General features: G+C 47.5%; 1 protein-coding gene across 3 annotated transcripts in view; it reads left to right on the forward strand.

Annotated features, from left to right (window-relative positions):
- The window catches only part of LOC139047668 (uncharacterized), a 41,532-nt gene that overhangs the window by 17,883 nt on the left and 4,039 nt on the right, over positions 1–19,610 (forward strand). For all 3 annotated transcript variants that reach the window (XM_070521558.1, XM_070521557.1, XM_070521559.1), the window contains one exon: positions 5,028–5,251. In XM_070521558.1, coding sequence (XP_070377659.1) covers positions 5,028–5,251 — 224 coding nt within the window. The remainder of the gene's footprint in view (positions 1–5,027; positions 5,252–19,610) is intronic.

A 19,610-nucleotide genomic window follows, 5' to 3' on the forward strand; every position in this document is an offset into this window, starting at 1 on the left:
AGCAGAAGGGATGTTACCGTGCCAGCGTGTCCATCTGTCTGTCTGTGTTGACCGCAGCTGTCTCTTAGTGGTAGAGTATTCGCCTCGTATGCGGGAGGTACTGCGTTCGAAACCTGCTGCTGCCGGAATCTCACAGTAGAGATGTCCCGCGGCCTCGCGCTCGGCTACTTGTGGGTGACGCGTCCAGTAAGAGGTCCCTATAGAGATTTCCAGGGATGCTATCTGGGCACCCCTTGTTCAACCCCAGACGTTCTTGTTGGAGAGCATCCGCCGCGGCTGTGGGAGTCAGTCCCAGAGCTGCTACCGTGAACTTAACGCTAATATAGGTACAAGTGCGCTCCCTCGTGCTCGGCCACTCCGGTACCTCGACGTTTGCAAAAGGCTCATTCTTCAGGTTTGCTCCTTGTGTTCTCCTGCGTTATTCTGTGTATTTTAAAGGATAAGCATTCTTAGGCGAATCACCCAGGAAATATGTTTGTCGGTGTGTCTGTCCGTCCGTGTCGCGTAACACGAAGCGCTCCATAATGAAAGAAACGGAAATAAATTCGAAATGAAGAACGTTGGCGGTAATGAGGTTCGAACCTACGACCCGACGCCGAGTGTCTTGCCCACTGGGCTAAACAGCCACACTTGCAGAAGGAGACTTATCTGTACCATATGAGTGCATTGTATCGGTGGTGCAAAACAACTGTCGAAGGATAACAGCCTCCCTGATTCGGTGACGGTGGAATGAAAGCCAGCTCTAGTATCACATGTAGAGCCAACTTAAAGCCTTGGAGGCATCAGGAAAATCCCCGTTTTGCCAAAATTTAATGCCAAACACGCGTCATCCACGATGCGTCTCGGTGGTCGCAGGATATGCCTTCCGGGGCGCTCCTTGAGCGACCGAATTGCCACTGATCTCTGAGGGCTCATGTGCTTCGCGTCGCCCAACACAGATAACTCACTGAGTTGATAAGGATGTTAAGGAGCGATTATGGGTTACAGCGGTCTCACCACGGTTGATAATGGTACGAAGCGGATGGATAAGGTGATAAAGAACAATGAGTGCTTATAATGGTCGGAGAAATTCTGATAAAGTTGGTGAGGATATATAAGGCTTGATAAGGATCGAATTAGCATCTATAAGGTTGATAACAATCGGTAAGGTATAATGAGGGTCGGATCTAGTCCTATAAGGCTAATAACAACCAATAAGGTTCTGAAACTGGTACAGTGCAACATAGAAAGGAAGAAACAAGCCGAGCCGGCCAGATGAAAGTACAGCGCTCTGTTCTTTCATCTGGCCGGCTCATATTGTTTCTCCCGTTCTATGTTGCGCAGCACCAGTGTTAGAATGCAATACCAACTCGCCCAATCCTCAAACCTAAAGGACCAATAAGGGTTTATACTGCCCGGATCAAGTTTGATAAGAATAATAATGACACCAGGCTGCGGGGAGATGAGCAAGTAGCACAATGCTTACATACACAAATACAGTAGAGCTTCACAATTTTTTGTGTGTAATTATAGCCCCTACCTATTCTAATGAATTTTATGCCGTAAGGGTACAACACATGAATAAGTAAATATGTAAATAATCCTGAGGGCGTCCCCACCTAATGTGGGGACGCCCTCATTGGGGACATAGGGAATCCCAGCCATGTGAGCAGCCCAGACCCTCTTTCTTTCTTTTCTTGTACACAGGTAGACAATTTCTAGACTATAGAAATTACGCCAAGTTTATATGTACATCACAAAAGAAGCAAAAAAGGACCTTTCAACGAAATTTGTCTGTGGTGTGTAGACTTTACCATAGTTTACTTAGACATTGGGTCAATACGTATAGGCAGACCAAAGAGTATAGACTTAGGTTAATTACTTTCGTCAAAAGGATATCTTGTAGTATGTATATAGAAGGAATTGCTGTTTATAAGTTGTAAGAAACTGCACGGAGGTGGTGGAAACCGTTCCTCCATTTTATTCTCCAACTTCTTCCTTCTCTTGACCCAGGATATTAGAATACGCCTGTTCTCTTCTAGGTCCTTTACATCCTCCGGGGCTCCTATCTCCAGCTCTGGCATGGTACGAGTACAACGTTTCCAACGCAGCTTGTATCGGTCATTCTCCCGGGTACCTCGTAATATATTGTCTCTGGTAGACTTTGCTTTGTCACCATAGAGGGGCCACTGAATGAGACCTTGGAGCTACTTAGTCCACTTCTAAGGAGAGCTAAGCTTCCGCGCTCTATCGCAGGTAACTGTTATGATGTCTGCTGTCGATTTCGCTTTTCGTGGCTGATCTATACTTCAAAAGGGTGCTTAACTGAGCTAATTGTTTCATTCTTCGAGGATTGTCGCAGCAGAAATTGTGGGACACCTACAGAGAAAGGAACGAAGAGACATGGACGTAGCTGCTTATACTTGTTTCGTTGTTCCTCTGTTTTCGCTGTTTCATGAAGAGCAACGCGCCTTGCGATACTTAGCTGGTGGTAAACTGTCGGACAAGGGCTCTTCTCATGTGCAGAAAAGTACGCACTGCTCCGTAGCCCATCCGTGTATGAGTTGTGATGTGTCACGGCGGACTCATTTCCTACCACCTGGAAAATTGGGGTAGTGGTCCAAGTATTTTTTTTTGTCTCACGTATAAACCTTTCTGAAAGACGCCTTCTGGATGATGCGGCGTCGGAAACCGCAACGCTATCCTTCTACACTCCGGCCATTTTCTCAACTTTTGGCTGCAGAAGGCTGACCCGTTGTCCGATACTATGACTTTGGTGGTCTCGAACATTTCCCGTTCCATGAGGGCTATAACATAGTGTGCGACTTCTCAGCATTACACTGCTGTAATGCTAAGACACTCATCGATTTCGACAAGAAAAAGCCTGCGTTTTCCTGACGCCTTCGTTGCTGGCGTACTTTTCGCATACTACATTTAGGTTTCCTACCACTTGCTGTTCTTTCAACTTTATTACCACACACCTTGAATGACGAGGTCCCTGACAGCTATTGAACTTTAAGATCTCAGACTGCAATACTGACACTGTGCTCTCTCTATATCAGTTACTGAATAAACTTGAACTTTGCCGTTTTGTGTGTGTGTGTGTGTGTGTGTGTGTGTGTGTGTGTGTGTGTGTGTGTGTGTGTGTGTGTGTGTGTGTGTGTGTCTGTGTGTGTGTCTGTGTGTGTGTGTGTGTGTGCGCGTGCGCGTGCGTGTGTGTGTGTGTGTGTGTGTGTGTGTGTGTGTGTGTGTGTGTGTGTGTGTGTGTGTGTGTGTGTGTGTGTGTGTGTGTGTGTGTGTGTGTGTGTGTGTGTGTGTGTGTGTGTGTGTGTGTTTTCTGTTCTCTTTTGTTCGCGAAGTCGAGGTGGATGACTTCAAACGGCACAGTCTTGAATGCCGTGTAACGACTATTTTATTCCCCCGTGACTAACTATATTTATCTTTAGCGGTTTGACAAGGGTGACAAGTTAGAACGTAATTCAACGCATCTTTCGTCATGCCTTACCAGGTGAAGCGTTGACTCAGCTTCTCAATAAATGTCTTCCCAAATCCATCGTGACCGCCATATTCTGGACCGTCACGGTACAAACACAAGATCTTGGGTCAGCATGTTTCTGGCACATAAAATTGCACGTCCTTTAGCCTCAGTTCTTCTGCACCCTCCCACAACTTGAGTGCACATACCTTCATTGGTATTCAGTGCTGGTGGAATGTATACATTGAGGCTGTATGCAGCCTCAACGTTGCGTCCGCCTCTGGTAGCTTATGTCCTGGTCTGTATGCTACTTCAAATGTAAATTGTTGCAGTTTTCTTATCCATTTAGTGACAATTCCTTTCAGTTCTGAGAGATTCAATAGGTAAGTAAGGGCCTCGTTGTCGGAGAATAGTTTAAAGTGGCGGCATTCAATGTACGTTCTGAAATACCTGACTGACATCACTACTGTGAGGGCTTTCTTTTCCGTTGTCACATAACATTCCTGTGTTTTAGCGAAAGTGTACGAATAATAGTCAATAACCTATCGAGGCTGGCGTCCCGGTGACTCTATGTCATCACGCTCCTAGAGGATGGCAGCTGTTCTGCATAACGAGACGTCCGTAGAGCTCAGAAGGTATGTGAAACTCCGGAAGTTCCAAAGCTGGGTAGGAAGATATAATGCGGTCTTAATATGGGCGTTCGCAATCTTCACTCCATACGCCTTCTTGTGTTAACGACGTCAAGCACATCGTCTTGGTCGCATAATGCGGAATAAACATTCTCAAGTGTCGTCAAAAACCGAGGACAACTCACGCAGAAGGCAGTTCATGTGGTCTCGGCAAGGTCTCCGTACCAACTCTTCTTTGAGGCTTTTTGTGTGGTCATCCCAGTAATACTTCTAATGTCTTAAAGGTTACTCTTCTGGACGTTGATCTGTTTTTCTCTACTCAAGAGCGTCCAGGACTTCAGATAAATATGCTGCATCTTGGTCTTTTGTTCTTGCATAGACAATGATGCCGTATGCATAGACATTGCAAAATTGACCTATGAATGCGGCTAGCACACAGGTCATCATCATTCATCATTTCTTTATCCAGGCACAAGATTTTTTTCAGCCAAATGGCAGCCTGTTATATTCATAGACATCGCATGGCGTGACGAAAGCTGTAAACTTTTTGTATTTCTCTTGTGGAATCTGCCAGTAGCCGTTACAGAGGTCTACTCTGAAAAGCCACTGAGAGCCTCCAGTTTCATTAATTATATCGTCAATTCGTCGCATAGGGAGCGGGAACAGATCTGTCTAATCACGAGTCGATAGTCAGTGCACGACCGTACCGTCCTCTTTTGGCACGATAGTTATAGGTGACGCGAAAGCTGGTGTTGACGGCCTGATGATTTCAGCATCGAACATTTGCTGTAGATGCTTCTTTAGCCGTGTTTTCTTTTCGTGTGACAGTGGCTACGGCTTTTTGTGGACGACAGCGGTGTCCCGTAATTCGAAAGGAACTTCCATGAAACCGGAGAATGAAAGAGCGTTCAATGGGCTGTCCAAATCAATGTTCGATCCCGCAGACGCTACGCACGTGAACGGCCGGTGCGGTGCCGTGCGCAGTCGAGCCTGCCGAGATGGGGACCGCCGGCTTCAGTACGTGGTGGGCCTCGCGCTGGCAGCAGCCGTCGCCGGCAGCACTGAAAGGGCTCGGTGCACGCGCCTGCCGCCCGACATGTGCGTCTACGAAGGTCGCGGGTTCGCTTCGCTCGCCGAGTGCCGGGACGCCTGCAACATCGGGAAAACCGTAAGACGCGCGCAAAATGCTACCATGTACACTACGGTCAGCTCACATGAGAAACACCTAAATAATCGAAGCAATGGAGCCCGATCGTTTCACCTACACAGGAACATAGTACTTGATGTGATTCTCTATAGACAGACCTAGTGTGGCAGAAATTACTATCAACGCCGTGGCCGCGAGTGACGTTGGCTACCACTCGCAAGGCTTAACATATGATATCTTGTCGGGATTGAAAGTTAACCAGATCGGTAGGCCCGTTGGCTTTGGGAGCCCACGGTAAAATCACAAATGGGGCACTGCAGGGTGAGATGGTTTGGCCTTCTTTTGAAGTCAAAGAAGCGTAGAGCAAAATGAGTGGTGAAGAAAGACTTATGAACATGGATAAACATAAATGGGTGGCTAAAGTGCACGAGTATCTGTACCTGAAAAACATGGGCACAAAATGAAGGAAGAGGTCAAGAAAGCTAGCAACCAAATACAGGGTAATTGAAAGCGTAAATAGACAACCAGTAGTTAGCAGAAAGTGAGAGAAACAGAGACAGCGAATTGGATGCAAATAATGAAAAAAAAAAGAAGTCCATGTAGATTTGCAAGAATGCGAAGAAAGAAACGAGATGGGAAACTCTGATGGATAAGACGAAGGCAAATGCTTTGCTACTTGAGGCTCGGGCTGGTTGCCAAATAAAAAAAAAACACCTTAGCAAAGAATTCACAAAATGACGCATGAATATCCTGCAGTGAACTTACCACATCCTGTTGGAATGCGAAGATAGTCAGCCAGTGATACCCGTAGGCATCAAAACCGTAGAGACAAAGTCGGCAAAATCATTACTAATATGGATGGATAGTTCAAGTGGCTGAGGAGTTCTATAGAGATTTATACAGTACCAGGGACACCCACGATGATAATGAAAAACAGAATAGTCTATAGTCGGATACAACTTTAGAAAAAAGGGGAGGCCGCGCGCCCAGATGACCGAAGCGCGACAGCCGATTGCCTCCGCGACTAAAATAGTCCCGCTCGAAAAATCGTGCTCCTGAAACGCGTTATTCTCGGCATAAATAAAGACTTTTGTATTTTGATGACTGGTTTAGTAGAGCTCTCATGTGCTACAGCACATGCCACATAGTGACAGAAAAATAACCCCGTACCTTCAACAACGCTGCCCCTCGTCTGCTCTTAAGCTTCATTGCAAGTGACAAACGCAGAAAGAGCAGCTCTGCGTGGCTTTTGCGCTTGTTTACATGTACACGGCGTATCCACTACTCGTTTTCTAAGCTTAAAAAGAATCAGTTGATATTGAAAAAGTACTTATATAAAACAATGCATTATCGCAACCAGTATACAAACCTGGGGGGAGAATACAGTTGAGGCAGGAAGGTACAAAAATGCTTCATTCATCGTTTTAAATAAGTACTCTTGGTTTTAGATAGCATAAAATTTATATTTTGGGTTTTTTGTTTTCACAATTTCACAGCATGCATTCTACAGCTTGCGCGTGCAGTGAGCACTGGTGGACAGCAATCAATCGACGGTGCAACACAACGCTCGAACACCGTCGCTAGACGCTCGGCTATCTCACTGCTGACAATGATCGTTCACGCTAAGTTGACGGCGCCAAATCTTTGCGTTGAAGGCTTCTGCTGCAAATATTTTCTGTTGAGACACTCGTAAGTTTGTTTCATGCGCGCACACTTTTCTGATTTCTCCTGAGAATGGTTCTGCTCCATCACTTCACACCGTCCGACGAAAAACGCAGCGACACAGTGCGCGAACACACCTGCCGATAACAGTAGGCACCAGACTTTGGCAAAGTTTCCTCGTCGTACCGCAACTTCACTCGGGAGCGAAAGAAAACAACATGTAACAGACACGCAGGATGTGTGTCCGTAGCAGTCGCCGCGGCATCCTGTTTTAGGCAAAGCGCAGCGCCAGCGATGCTGGCAGCAAGGTTCCTTCGCCGGATCACGGCTCAGGATAAACGCACGTGGCACAAAGGTGCATCGTAAGCTCGCAGTTATATTTCCAGCATCATAGACCAGCACAAACAGTTCGGGAATTCACTCTGACGAGGGGCTGAAGCACACAGCTGACGCGACCTCGCCCAGTTCAAAGCGCGGGCGGCCATCTTCTCTGTCGGCGGGCTCACCGGCCGTCCGGCTGATGACGTTAGTCCAGAGTGCACGCCCATTGGTGGGTGCTCGTGTGCCTCCGCCTCGGAGGAGCAAACGCCCCTTTTTTCTAAAGTTGTATCCGAGTATAGAAGAATTTGAAAAACCACAAGTAACGCCGGAAGAAGTAAAGAAAGCCTTGGGAACTATGCAAAGAGGGAAGGCAGCTGGGGAGGATCAGGTAACAGCAGATTTGTTGAAGGATGGTGGGCAGATTGTTCAAGAAAAACTGGCCACCCTGTATACGCAATGCCTCATGATTTCGAACGTACCGGAATCTTGGAAGAACGCTAACATAATCCTAATCCATAAGAAAGGGGACGCCAAAGACTTGAAAAATTATAGACCGATCAGCTTACTGTCCGTTGCCTACATAGGATTTACTAAGGTAATTGCAAATAGAATCAGGAACACCTTAGACTTCCGTCAACCAAAGGACCAGGCAGCATTCCGTAAAGGCTACTCAACAATAGACCATGTTCACACAATCAATCAGGTGATAGAGAAATGTGCGGAATATAACCAACCCTTATATATAGCTTTCATTGATTACAAGAAAGCGTCTGATTCAGTCGAAACCTCAGCAGTCATGGAAGCATTACGGAATCAGGGTTTAGACGAGCCGTATGTAAAAATACTGAAAGATCCCTATAGCGGCTCCAGAGCCACCGTAGCCCACCATAAATAAAGCAACAAAATCTCAGTAAAGAAAGGCGTCAGGCAGGGAGGTACAATCTTTCCAATGCTATTCACAGCGTGTTTACAGGAGGTATTCAGAGACCTGGATGGGGAAGAATTGGGGATAAGAGTTAATTTAATGGAGAATACCTTAGTAACTTGCGATTCGCTGATGATATTGCCTTGCATAGTAACTCAGGGGACCAACTACAATGCATGCTCACTGACCTGGAGAGCAAAAGCAGAAGGGTGGGTCTAAAAATTAATCTGCAGAAAACTAAAGTAATGTTTAACAGTCTCGGAAGAGAACAGCAGTTTACGATAGGTAGCAAGGCACTGGAAGTGGTAAGGGAATACATCTACTTAGGACAGGTAGTGACTACGGATCCGGATCATGAGGCTGAAATAATCAGAAGAATAAGACTGGGCTGGGGTGCGTTTGGCAGGCATTCTCAGATCATAAACAGCAGGTTGCCATTATCCCTGAAGAGGAAACTGTATAACAGCTGTCTCTTATCAGTACTCACGTAATTAAGGGACAGAAACCTGGAGGCTTACGAAAAGGGTTCTATTTAAATTGAGGACGACGCAACGAGCTATGGATAGGATGATAGGTGTAACGTTAAGGGATAAGAAAAGAGAAGATCGAGTGAGGGAACAATCGCGAGTTAATGACATCTTAGTTGAAATCAAGAAAAAGAAATGAGCATGGGCAGGACATGTAATGAGGAGGGAAGATAACCGATGGTTATTAAGGGTTACGTACTGGATTCCAAGGGAAGGGAAGCGTAGCAGGGGGCGGCAAAAGGTTAGGTGGGCGGATGAGATTAAGAAGTTTGCAGGGACAACGTGGCCACAATTAGTACATGACCGGGGTAGTTGGAGAAGTATGGGAGAGGCCTTTGCCCTGCAGTGGGCGTAACCAGGCTGTTGATGATGATGTCCCGTAGGTAATTTACATCTTCCAGGAGCGCTTAGACTTAAAGTGGATGGAAGCATCAACTGGCCAGCAGTAGAAAAAAAATTAGCAGTTCCGTCCGAAAGGCGAAGCACCGATTGCGACAGCAAATTACTAGATAGCTGTGCGAAGTAAGGGTAGTATATTTATCGGCCGTATAAACGTGTAAACATTCGCTTGCTAACTAAATTAACAGTGTTAGCGTGTCTAAGCGTTAGTCAACGAGAAGGTAGAAATGAGCAGACACACAGAGACAGCGCTGTCTTTGTGTGTCTGCTTTTTCCTACGTCCTTGTTCAGTCGCGCTTACACATTCGATTACGCATTTAAACCAACTAGTCCGTCAACGTGTTTTAACGAATTAACCAGCATGGTGTCACGCGCGCACAGCTAAACATGAACACACATCGCCCGATGACAGCGGAAACTGTCTGTGAAAACGCTGGAGTTAAGAATCGCGGCAGCAGCCACGAACCAGTTGACCTCCGTGCGTCTGTCGCTTCAACGCGAACGAAACGTCTAAAGCACAGCGCAAACGAAGCTACCGGCACTATGCGCACTCTGCAAACATCGCAGTTCGCTTTGAAGATGAGGCTCGCACGGGCGCGCGCTTTGACCGCGTCGCAGATCGCTTTCAAAACACACGAGCGCCGGCAACGCGTCCCTACGGCGTCCGCCAAAGGCGTCTATTACGGCACCCGCGATTCGCGTGGCCAATGCCGTAGTAGACGCCGCGGTCGTCTCCACTCTCTACCGAGCGGCGGCAGAGGAGGACATCGAGGCACCCTGTACTCCGTTTCGTACATCAGGTGCAACACTGTGGAAGCTACGCAAGTAGTGCGGTCTCCAAATTTTATCTCTCCACGCGTTCCGTCTATGCTTCGCTATTGGCCTCGAGCTCCACCACTGGAAAAGCTGGCGCCACCGTTGCCGTGACGTGCTATTAGGGATCACGTGGACATAGCGGCCACGTCGGCTGCTTCGGGAGCGCCGAAGCGAGCTGAAAACGAGAGTTTAAATTCCCTCGTACGCTGCGGTCCTCATTTAGTGGCGCGATTTTCTCGCTTCGAGTGTCTCCTTTACAACGCCTGAAAGCACCACAATAGGTAGTGGCTGCCTTTTAAGGTGCGCAACATGGTAGGCTACTGCTCGGTGCCGCAGTGCCGGACGTATACACGCAACGGAGCCCGGTGTCAGCCTTATTCACACGTAGCCGCAGGACAAGAAGCTGCGTGAAGCTGCGTGAAGCTCGCGAAACATAAAACCGGCAGTCATCGGCTACAACTCGGGTATGCAGCAAGCACAGCCGCGAGGAAAATTTCTGCTACGGCGCCGGGTCTGCGATGTTCGGAAAACGCGCACTGAGACGCTTGCCCGAGTCCGCTGCCCGACTAATGTGATGATGGTTCGGTCTATGAACCTGTCGATGCTATAGATACTGGCAAGATTACTGGAGTTGAGAGGAGCGGTAAGAAGCACATTAAAACAAATAATGGTATATGGTCATGTTTATGTTATGAATTAATAGACTGGATTACAAGAAAGAAGCAGTGGGAAATCGCACGCTGAGAACACCGATAAACATACAGTGCGACGCAACTCGAGAAATAATATTGAAACGTCCAAGAACTTAGAAGAAAAAAAAAGGTTGAATCGTCGCGACGGCACATCACAGTTACCCGTAGGCGTCGAAGTCTCTACAATGAAATTATTTTTTAACAGCTCTGGTAGCACCCACGTAACAATGGTTGCTTGTATACTGTCAAATGCTCATATTGTGCGGCCTGAAGCTCAGGGCACGGTGCGAAAACACGCACGCTGCGAAAGCGAAACAGTGCGCGGACAAACATGGAGACGCGCAGTCGGTCGCTGCGAATCTGTGCGATCGCTGCATTAAGGCTTCGTTATATTACGCTCCATTTAGTTATACAAACACTATAAGAGCATATTTCACATAGCTTGCTCTCTGCGTCTACCTACCTTTCACGCAAGAAGCCGGTTCGAGAGACTCCGTCGTGGCGACCGCGTGCAGTGGCGTTCACTGTAGGTATTCGGTAGAGATAGTGTCTGTAAACGTTTCTGTGCTTTCAGTTTGCCCAAGAATATTATTTAGACAGTAAGAAACTTCTCTCGTTTCGAAAGTACTCACAGAAATGTCCGGGAGAGCTCCCGCGTGGTGCTTTCAGTGAGCGCTGACAGCAAAACCTATGAGGAGCGCGCCGCGTGATCCCTCATACTACGCCAGCGAGGCGCTTCCGATAGATGGCGACTCCGTAACTCCTCGCCGCCAATATGCACCAGCGGCGTTTTTTCGCGCAAGCATGCACGAGGCTGCCGCGACGGGATGCAGATAAAAAACTACGAAAAGCAAATTGAGGTAAAACAACGTGTTAGCAGCCAAACGAGTGCATGGTTTGTCTGTTTCTAAGGCGAAATTCTTATTTGCATTCAGAACTGACCTTATATAAGGAACATTTTCACAAAAAGCGGTCAAAAGACAGCGAACTATTTCTAAGCGCGAACGCGGCCACTGCAGAAAGTATCTCTAGCCTCCGCAGCGTTGCACCTGGTGTATGAAACGGAGTATAGCAGCCGCCAGAGAAGAATGCCCCTCCTCCGTCACCTGACGACCTCATGACGACCCTGCCTCGCGCGCCACAGGAGAGGGCACGCATCTGGGCGGCGTTCCTCGTTCGCCCCCCACGCGACATTCTCGCCGGCGCACGCTTTCCCTCATACGGAACCTCACGGCGACGGCCGAAATGCGCCGGGAGTGTCCGTGCAATTGAATAAAAATTTGCAGGACGCTTCGCCTTTAAGAGGAAGCTTTAGCTCGGGCCCAACTCCGACGCGGCCTATTGAAATACATGTAAAACGCAGAAACGTTTTTCAGAGATAACCCCTGGACCGATTTTCATGAAATTTGATGTATTTGCGAGAGAAAGTTAAATTCTAGTGATTGTTGAAGCGGAATTATGATTTATGCTTGAATTTTTTTGAAAGATTTTCAAATATTCCACAGTTTGAAAAAAATAGAAGCACGAAGTTTACAAATCTATAGCTGTGCATCAAGAAGGGATATCGCGGTTCTGTAAACGGCATCCATTAGATCATTCAAAGTGGACAAATTCGGTATGTCATTTCACATCTTACGTGAATTTGTTACGTTGGTTACAAGGGTTCTGCAAAAGTTGTATTTCCCGTTACTAAATTTTTTTTATATTCATGTGTAACATATGAATTTTGTCCGCTTTTCGATGCAATTCACCGAACTGTGTTAGGATTTTTCGTTGTTGAGTTACAGAGTTGTAAACTTGATAGTTTCGTTTTTGAAAATTTCTATTTTTGCCGATTTTTAATAAAAATGACGACCTAACTGAAAAATTCGAAACCAACAGTCACTCGATTGTAAGCTTTCCTTTTAAATGCAACAAACCTCGTCAAATTCGGTGCAATGGTTGCAGACAAAAACGAATTCTGCTTTTACCCTGACCCTGACTACCCTGACCCCTGACTGCTTTTCATGCTTCCCGGGAACTGCAGCTTATGTAACCGTAACGTTTACCGGGAAACGCTGGCGGCCAACGCTATGCACGAAGGCAAGATTTCTGGTAGAAACGCGGCCTCTTCCGTGGGACGATCTCCTGTTATTGTTTCGAACTTTTAATATTTCAATCTGAGAAGAGATAACATAAAATATATGCGCTGTCGGTATTTTTTGCCATTGCATTTGTTTGTGCGTGCCGTTCCCAAAATTTCGAGGAATAACTTTGTGAATGAGAGACAACGTATGAGCAAATTTGGCGGTATAAAAGTGGTTGGGTATGCGTGGTTCGCAATTTGGTCCAAAATCATTTTTGCCGAAGCGACTACCAACGCTGGACGCCGCACGCCGACGCCGCATTTTCTGTGACACGGGGCCCTTAACGCTATCGCGTTGATAAGCAAGATACATTTAGAGTACGGGTCGAAAAAATAAAATTCACCGACGATTACGATACCCCCAAACGCGAAATTGGGGCTCAGCTCTATACGTGAAAGAAGTATGCGCGTCAATGTTTTGTATCGCGATTATATAGGTGCACGGTTTATATGAGGAAAAGAACGCCGTGACTAGAGTGGCTGGCGCGGAAAACCTGTCTCGTGCGGCACTTTTCAAGCGGGACGAAGTGTGGCGCGATTGCCTCGCTAATCGCGGGATGCATCACGATAGTGACGCGTGGTCGCGTATCACCGCAGCCGACGCCGCAGACATCTCCGCTCTGCGGCGCTTTGTTTCCATATATGGTATCGGTGGACGCGCTCACCGCATGCCTTCTGGATGGCGTCATTGTTGAACAGACGACTGCGCGCTACTCTGTCTCGTAGAGGTCGTCGCCGCAGAGCCCGTTTTGCGCGGCGGTATACGCTTCTATCAGGCTTTCGCCACACCCTCCTCCTCCGCTTTCCTCCTGCCGCTCTCTTCGCTATCGCCGTCATTCATCCCCCGATGCGCTCCGCGTTCGCTCTTTCCTCCTTCGCTCGGTTACGCCGAGGCCCAACGCAGCAACGGGGCCCTAAGAAAAGCAGGGAAGCGATTGATACTACCGGATGCGCCACAGGCAGAGGTAGCTGTGCAAGGTTAAAAAAAATGAAATTACGGGGTTTTACGTTCCAAAGCCACGATGCCATTATGAGATACGCAGTAGTAAAGGTCTCCGGAATAATTTGGACCACTTGGGGTTCTTTAACGTGCACCTAAATCTAAGTACACCGGTGCTTTCGCATTCCGCCCCCATCGAAACGCGGCCGCCGTGCCCGGGATCTGATCCCGCGACCTCGTGCTTAGCAGCCCACAATAAGAGCAGCGCTTCACGACGGGACACAAAAGAGAAACGACACGCACACAGCGCTGACTAACAACTCCATAGCGGCTAAGCAACCGCGGCGGGTGCGGTACAAGTAGATAGAAAACTTCTGAGGAAGAACAAAAAGTTTAAGGAAATGTATAAAGATGCTATAAAATGAAAAGCACGTATTAGCTAATAGGGATACCTAATAAAATCAAGCATGCTAGGTCACTATTTGTCACCGACCCATTTCAAAGAGGTTGCCAATAAATCAACATCACCATCGTCATCACCATCATAAGGCTGACCTTGTACACAAATACCCAAGGAAGCTGACGAGAGAACAGCGATCGCAGTATATTGACCCTTTTTATACGAGTATTCGCACAAGCGGCAAACCAAAAATGAAACGTTCTTTTGAGTTTCAGTTTTAAGTACAGAGTTTTTGTCTAAATTTCTTCGACGGACGCTGTATGATTTGCATCAAGCTTCATTTGTCGACTTAGGGCAGGAACAGAGAAAGAAAAATCCGAGGACACTTAAACGCTTCTTATGAGTTGCAAGTTCCAATTGAATGCCACTGAGTGGTCCTTCGAGTTCTGCGCTGCGAGTAATGTTTTCGAATTTTGGTGCGGTGTAGTTTATCGTATTTTAACCCTATAGTGACGTGGGGTCGCAGCCAATTGGAATTGACGTGCCGTTTCGTTGCTATAGACGCCGGCTTTGTCGCTCAGCGGGCCATTTGCTGCTCTCGCATTAAAACATTACGCTTGGCACGCGACTGGCTCTCTCTCGCTGAAAGCACGGTGAGACCTAATCGAAACCTCCGGCCGCAGTGGCATCACGCCGGTATTGTCGAATAAATGTGGTGCACAGTTATGTGTGTCACATCCGATGAAAAGTGTCCGCACAAATTCCACATCAAGCCACAGGCGGCATGGGGCGAAGCTCGCTTTCGGGTGTTCTTCCTCGTGTTCCACACAGGTAGTAAATCACGTGGTCAAGAAGTGGCCGCAAGATATTTTTTTTATTCGTTGAACATCTTTATGCTCGTGGTATTTCGAACATTTAGACGAAAAATAATAACTTCCTTTAAGCATTTTTATGTCTCATCCTGAAATGGTTGTAATGGTAAAGCACCGCACACGCAATGCGTAACGATAATTTTGTGCTCCTTTAACAGCAGACCGTACGGCACAGCCGGCGTCAAACGTTTACGAGTTGCCGCATCTGAGAGAGTAGGCTGCGTCCCTAAAGTGCGGAACTGTACAGCTTTTTTTTTTTTCAATTCACGCTGCTTGCAAATTTCCGACACCGACTGTACGTAGTGATGACGACACGCAAGCCAGGGCGGGCAGGCGGGACCGAGTTGGATTAGCTGCAATGAAGACGAGACATACAGGTTTGTTATCAGGCGCGATATTGCCTTTTCAAAGCTAATAAATAGGCAGTCTGCAGAAATTTGCCTTTGCATTTTGCAGGAACGTGGCTCTGGCACGTTAAAACTGAAAATTTAATTTTTTTTTAGCCTTTGTAGGGCAGGCACCTGCTGACTTACGCAGGTTTATTTCAGCTTAGGTATACAGGGCGTTTCAGCTAACGTTAGTAAGATTTTTAAAATATGCCGATGCGCTCTAAGACGACGTGACCAAATGCATGTTGCTCACTTTTGTACGTAGTGTGTCACGCTATGTTTTTGTATTTTGCTGACTTAGATAATTAGTCAAGATTGATTAACCAATTTCTGAAGCAACGAAGCTAGGAAAACAATTCCAATTAGAAAGTTGCAGAGCGGTTTGCAAAACGTCCGAGTAAACATTTTCTGTCTTTCTACCTATCGAGTATTAGTGTTTTTCAGCTTACTGCGGATGCCCACGATATAAAAAAAAATTGGAAGCATATCAAGGTTAAGCCCAGTGGAGCCCAGTTAAGCCCAGTGGAGCCCAGCCCAGTTAAGCCCAGTGGTTAAGCCCAGCGACGGCGCGCGCGCGCCGCTTCATCCCTGGCGTGACGTCACATATCACGTGATGCAGCGATGGTGGCGCCGCCACCGCGTCGCGCGCGACGACGCGAACCGAAGCGTGGAGGCCTCCGCCGGGCGACGTCCGACGGCGCGATATGAGGCCCCATCTGCAGCCGGTGTGACGTCATCACGTGACGTCACATCATGTGATCTCACTTCAGGGTCAATGGTGGCCACCGCCGGGAGGCGACCGACGGCGCGATATGAGGCCCCATCTGCAGCCGGTGTGACGTCATCACGTGACGTCATGTCACGTGACCTACTTGAAGGTCACTTGGAGGTCAATGGTGGCCACCGCCGGGAGGCGACCGACGGCGCGATGTGAGGCCCCATCTGCAGCCTGTGTGACGTCATCACGTGACGTCATGTCACGTGACCCCACTTCAGGGTTAATGGTGGCCACCGCCGGGCGTCGCGCGAAGGCCCGAAAATTACGTTAATATGCTTCGCATAAAAAGAAGACGCCAAGTGACATGCCCGCTTGCGCGTCATCATTGCAGCGCTCCCAATCTGTCCGCGTACAAACGAGCATCTCCGTGGAAACGGCCGCCGAGCACGAGGTCGCCAGCGCATGCGTGGTGGCCTCACTCCGACGGAGCGAAAAGAAGTGTGTTGCACTTGGGTTTAGATTCGCGTTGTGCGGAATGGCAAGTGGTCAAATTATTAGGCCGGGGCGCTACGCGACTTCGTCGCACTCAATCAGCCGGTCAGTCAGTGAAGCCAAGAAAGAGGACGGGCAATGCGGAAGTCGCGGGCTCAGTTTCTACCTGTCTAACGTTGCAGCTCTGCTGCCTCCTTATGGAATTTGTAGAGGAATCAAATACAATAATGATACCTGCATTGCCGTTGCCAAAGATTTCCTGCAAACGAATTCTTGAACGCTACGCACTGTCAAGACAAGTAAAATTGGCATTTTTTCATAAAAGAATATACTAGTATGTCTCAGAAATTGTGCCCGAAATAACTGATATCAATGCTTCCTTGTTTTTGTCTATTTAATAAAAAATTACCACACGAACTTTAGAACTATATCAGTTTGAAACCAACAAAGCAGTGCATGCCGCTGATATTAAAAATGTAAAGGCCATGAAATGAACAACTTGAGGACAAATATTTTAATGCAACTTTGTTAACCTCACTGCCTTTCTCTCCCTCCCTTTCTGTCATACAAGAACCTTGTTTACATTTTCGTACATATGCAACGACCAGGGAGAAATCTCAATGACGCTATCCTTTGTTTCAATGTATTCCGCAGAAGCAGTTGTCGCCGGTCGTGTATTGTGTGTTATTGCACCGAAATTATATCTCAACAGAGAGAATATATAGAAAGCAGAAGTTCTGCAAAATATACGAGGGGCGAGGAAAATGAACATGAGCCAATGGGGTACTTTATTTAAAAGTAGCCTCCATGAGCATTTTTAGACATTTGTCCCACTGTCTAACGAGTCGCCCGATTCCCGTCTCAAAGTTCCTTGGGTTGCTGCTTCAAAACATCTGTAACCGACTCTTTCACGTCATCGTCTGACAGGCATCGGGTTCCCTTGAGCTGTTTCTTCAATTGCTCCAAAATGTGGAAGTCGTAAGGCGACAGGTATTGTCTGTATGGCGGATATTACAGCGTTTCTTGTTTGACCTTTGCCAGTTTTGTATTAACGACATCAGCGACGTGGGCACGGGCATTGTCGGGGACCAAGATGACCCCATGCATTTCTCAATTTTCCACGTCGTTTGTTCTTGATTGCGACACGCAGCCGATCCGACGTTTCATAACATCAGAAACGATTGATAGTTTCTCCAGGTTTAGCAAATTCGATCAATAATGGCCCCTGACGATCGAAAAAAAGTCAACAACACCTTTCTTACAGAAATGACGGCCTTTGCTTTCCTTGATGTGGTGAATTACAATGTTTCCACTGTAAGCTTTGCCGTCGTGTTTCAGGCGCGTAGTTGCAGCACCATTATTCGTCCCCGGTCAAAATAGCAGACAAAAAATCGTCACCGTCATTGTGATGCCGGATTAGATGAGCCAAGGCAGCGCCGAACCTCTCCGTCTTATGGCGGTAGTTCAATATGTTGGGCATTCATTGCGCACACATGAGGCAATAACCGAGATGTCCATGAATTAGAATTATGGTGTGACCTGCACCGTGACTGATATTCACACGCCCTGCCAATTCATCGATGCCTATCCTCCGTTCCCTCCGTTCTTGTCTAATCAGCACTTGCAGTTTTGTTGGAGGTGATTGCACGGTGGGTTTGGCCCGGTCTTGGATGTTCTTGGCAACTTTCACGTCCTTCTTTGAACCGTTTTCTCCAACGCATCACAGTGTCCAATGAAATGCAATGTTCAACGTACACGGCAGCCATACGGCGACTAATTTCTTTTTGGGAAACATCTTCAGCACTCAAACACCTCACTACACCATGCTGTTCAACTTTTGCAGCGTCCTTTATGTCGCGCAACCTTGTTGCGTGACAACCATGTCGCATTAAAAGACATTTAATCTCACACCTGCGTGTCGCTTTTGTAAATCAGAGATGCCTGTGCGCTACGCGCATGCCTCGCAGATAATGAACAGAACCATTATTGTGCAGGTTGGGTTGGTGAACACGCCCTCGTACACTGAAAATGCGAAGATACAATGGAATCTACAAATGCGAAAATACGGCTTGATAAAAGGCAAAAGAGTGTCACTGGAAACAAAGTTCACTGCACGTATACACAAAACTTCGCAAAAAGATATTTAAATGTACGTATAAGTTTCCAATAAATCTACCTATAAAAAAGTCACTGTATATAATGCGTCAAACAATGAAAATAAACATGTTGCGCAAACACAGATTCACCCATCACAGCTTCCCCTGCCTCCACTCCCACTGATGTATCGCGCGCAGCAGGAGGCGGCGCGCTTTCTCCTCGCTTTTCTCCCTTGCGCACACAAGACTGGGCCACCATCGTCGACGCACCCATGCACCCCCCCCCCCTCTTTCACTCGCAGATACAGCATGCGGTGCGCGGTCCCGATGTTATTGCCCTTGGACTTTATACGAAACGTGAAGGCGACGGCGACGGCAGGAATGCGCCTGGAGGGTCCATATAATTGCTATCGCAATAATATAGTAACAGTATCCGGCAACTGAAGCGTCCCGTTGCCCATTACTTTCCCCAAAAGAAGAAAACGCGAATTTGAACTTTCACCATGCGACAATTCGCTCCGCCGCAACAATGCCTTCTTTCTTCTTTTGTGGGGCGGAAGCACCGAAATGAAAAAAAAAATGCAAAGGAAATCATGTTGGCCACAACCGAATGCCTACATTCGGCACCTGATGTGGCTACCGAAGGGATGTCAATGAAAACGGGAGAGGCTTGGTCCACAGAGAACCCCGCATGCATACTGCTCGGTCCTACCCCACACGCATACTGCTCGGCATCCTACACTGGCGAGACAAGACTTTCCGGAGAGGTTGCGCTCAATCGAACGCGTTGTAATCCATCGAGTCCCCGCTGTGCTGGCGGCGAGCGACTGTGCATTGTTTATTTTTCTCGTCTGCTAGCGAGAATGCATGCAAAACTCTGCCAGGCGAAAATTCACTCGGCTAGAGAAAAACGAACGCGCGTTGAAGTGCGCGCGCGCGATGATCGGGGCAACACGAGAAAAATAAAATTCAAGAGGCTCAATGTGTGCTCGCGAATAAAAGTCAA

The sequence above is a fragment of the Dermacentor albipictus genome, chromosome 7, assembly GCF_038994185.2.
Source record: "Dermacentor albipictus isolate Rhodes 1998 colony chromosome 7, USDA_Dalb.pri_finalv2, whole genome shotgun sequence".
NCBI lineage: Eukaryota > Metazoa > Arthropoda > Arachnida > Ixodida > Ixodidae > Dermacentor > Dermacentor albipictus.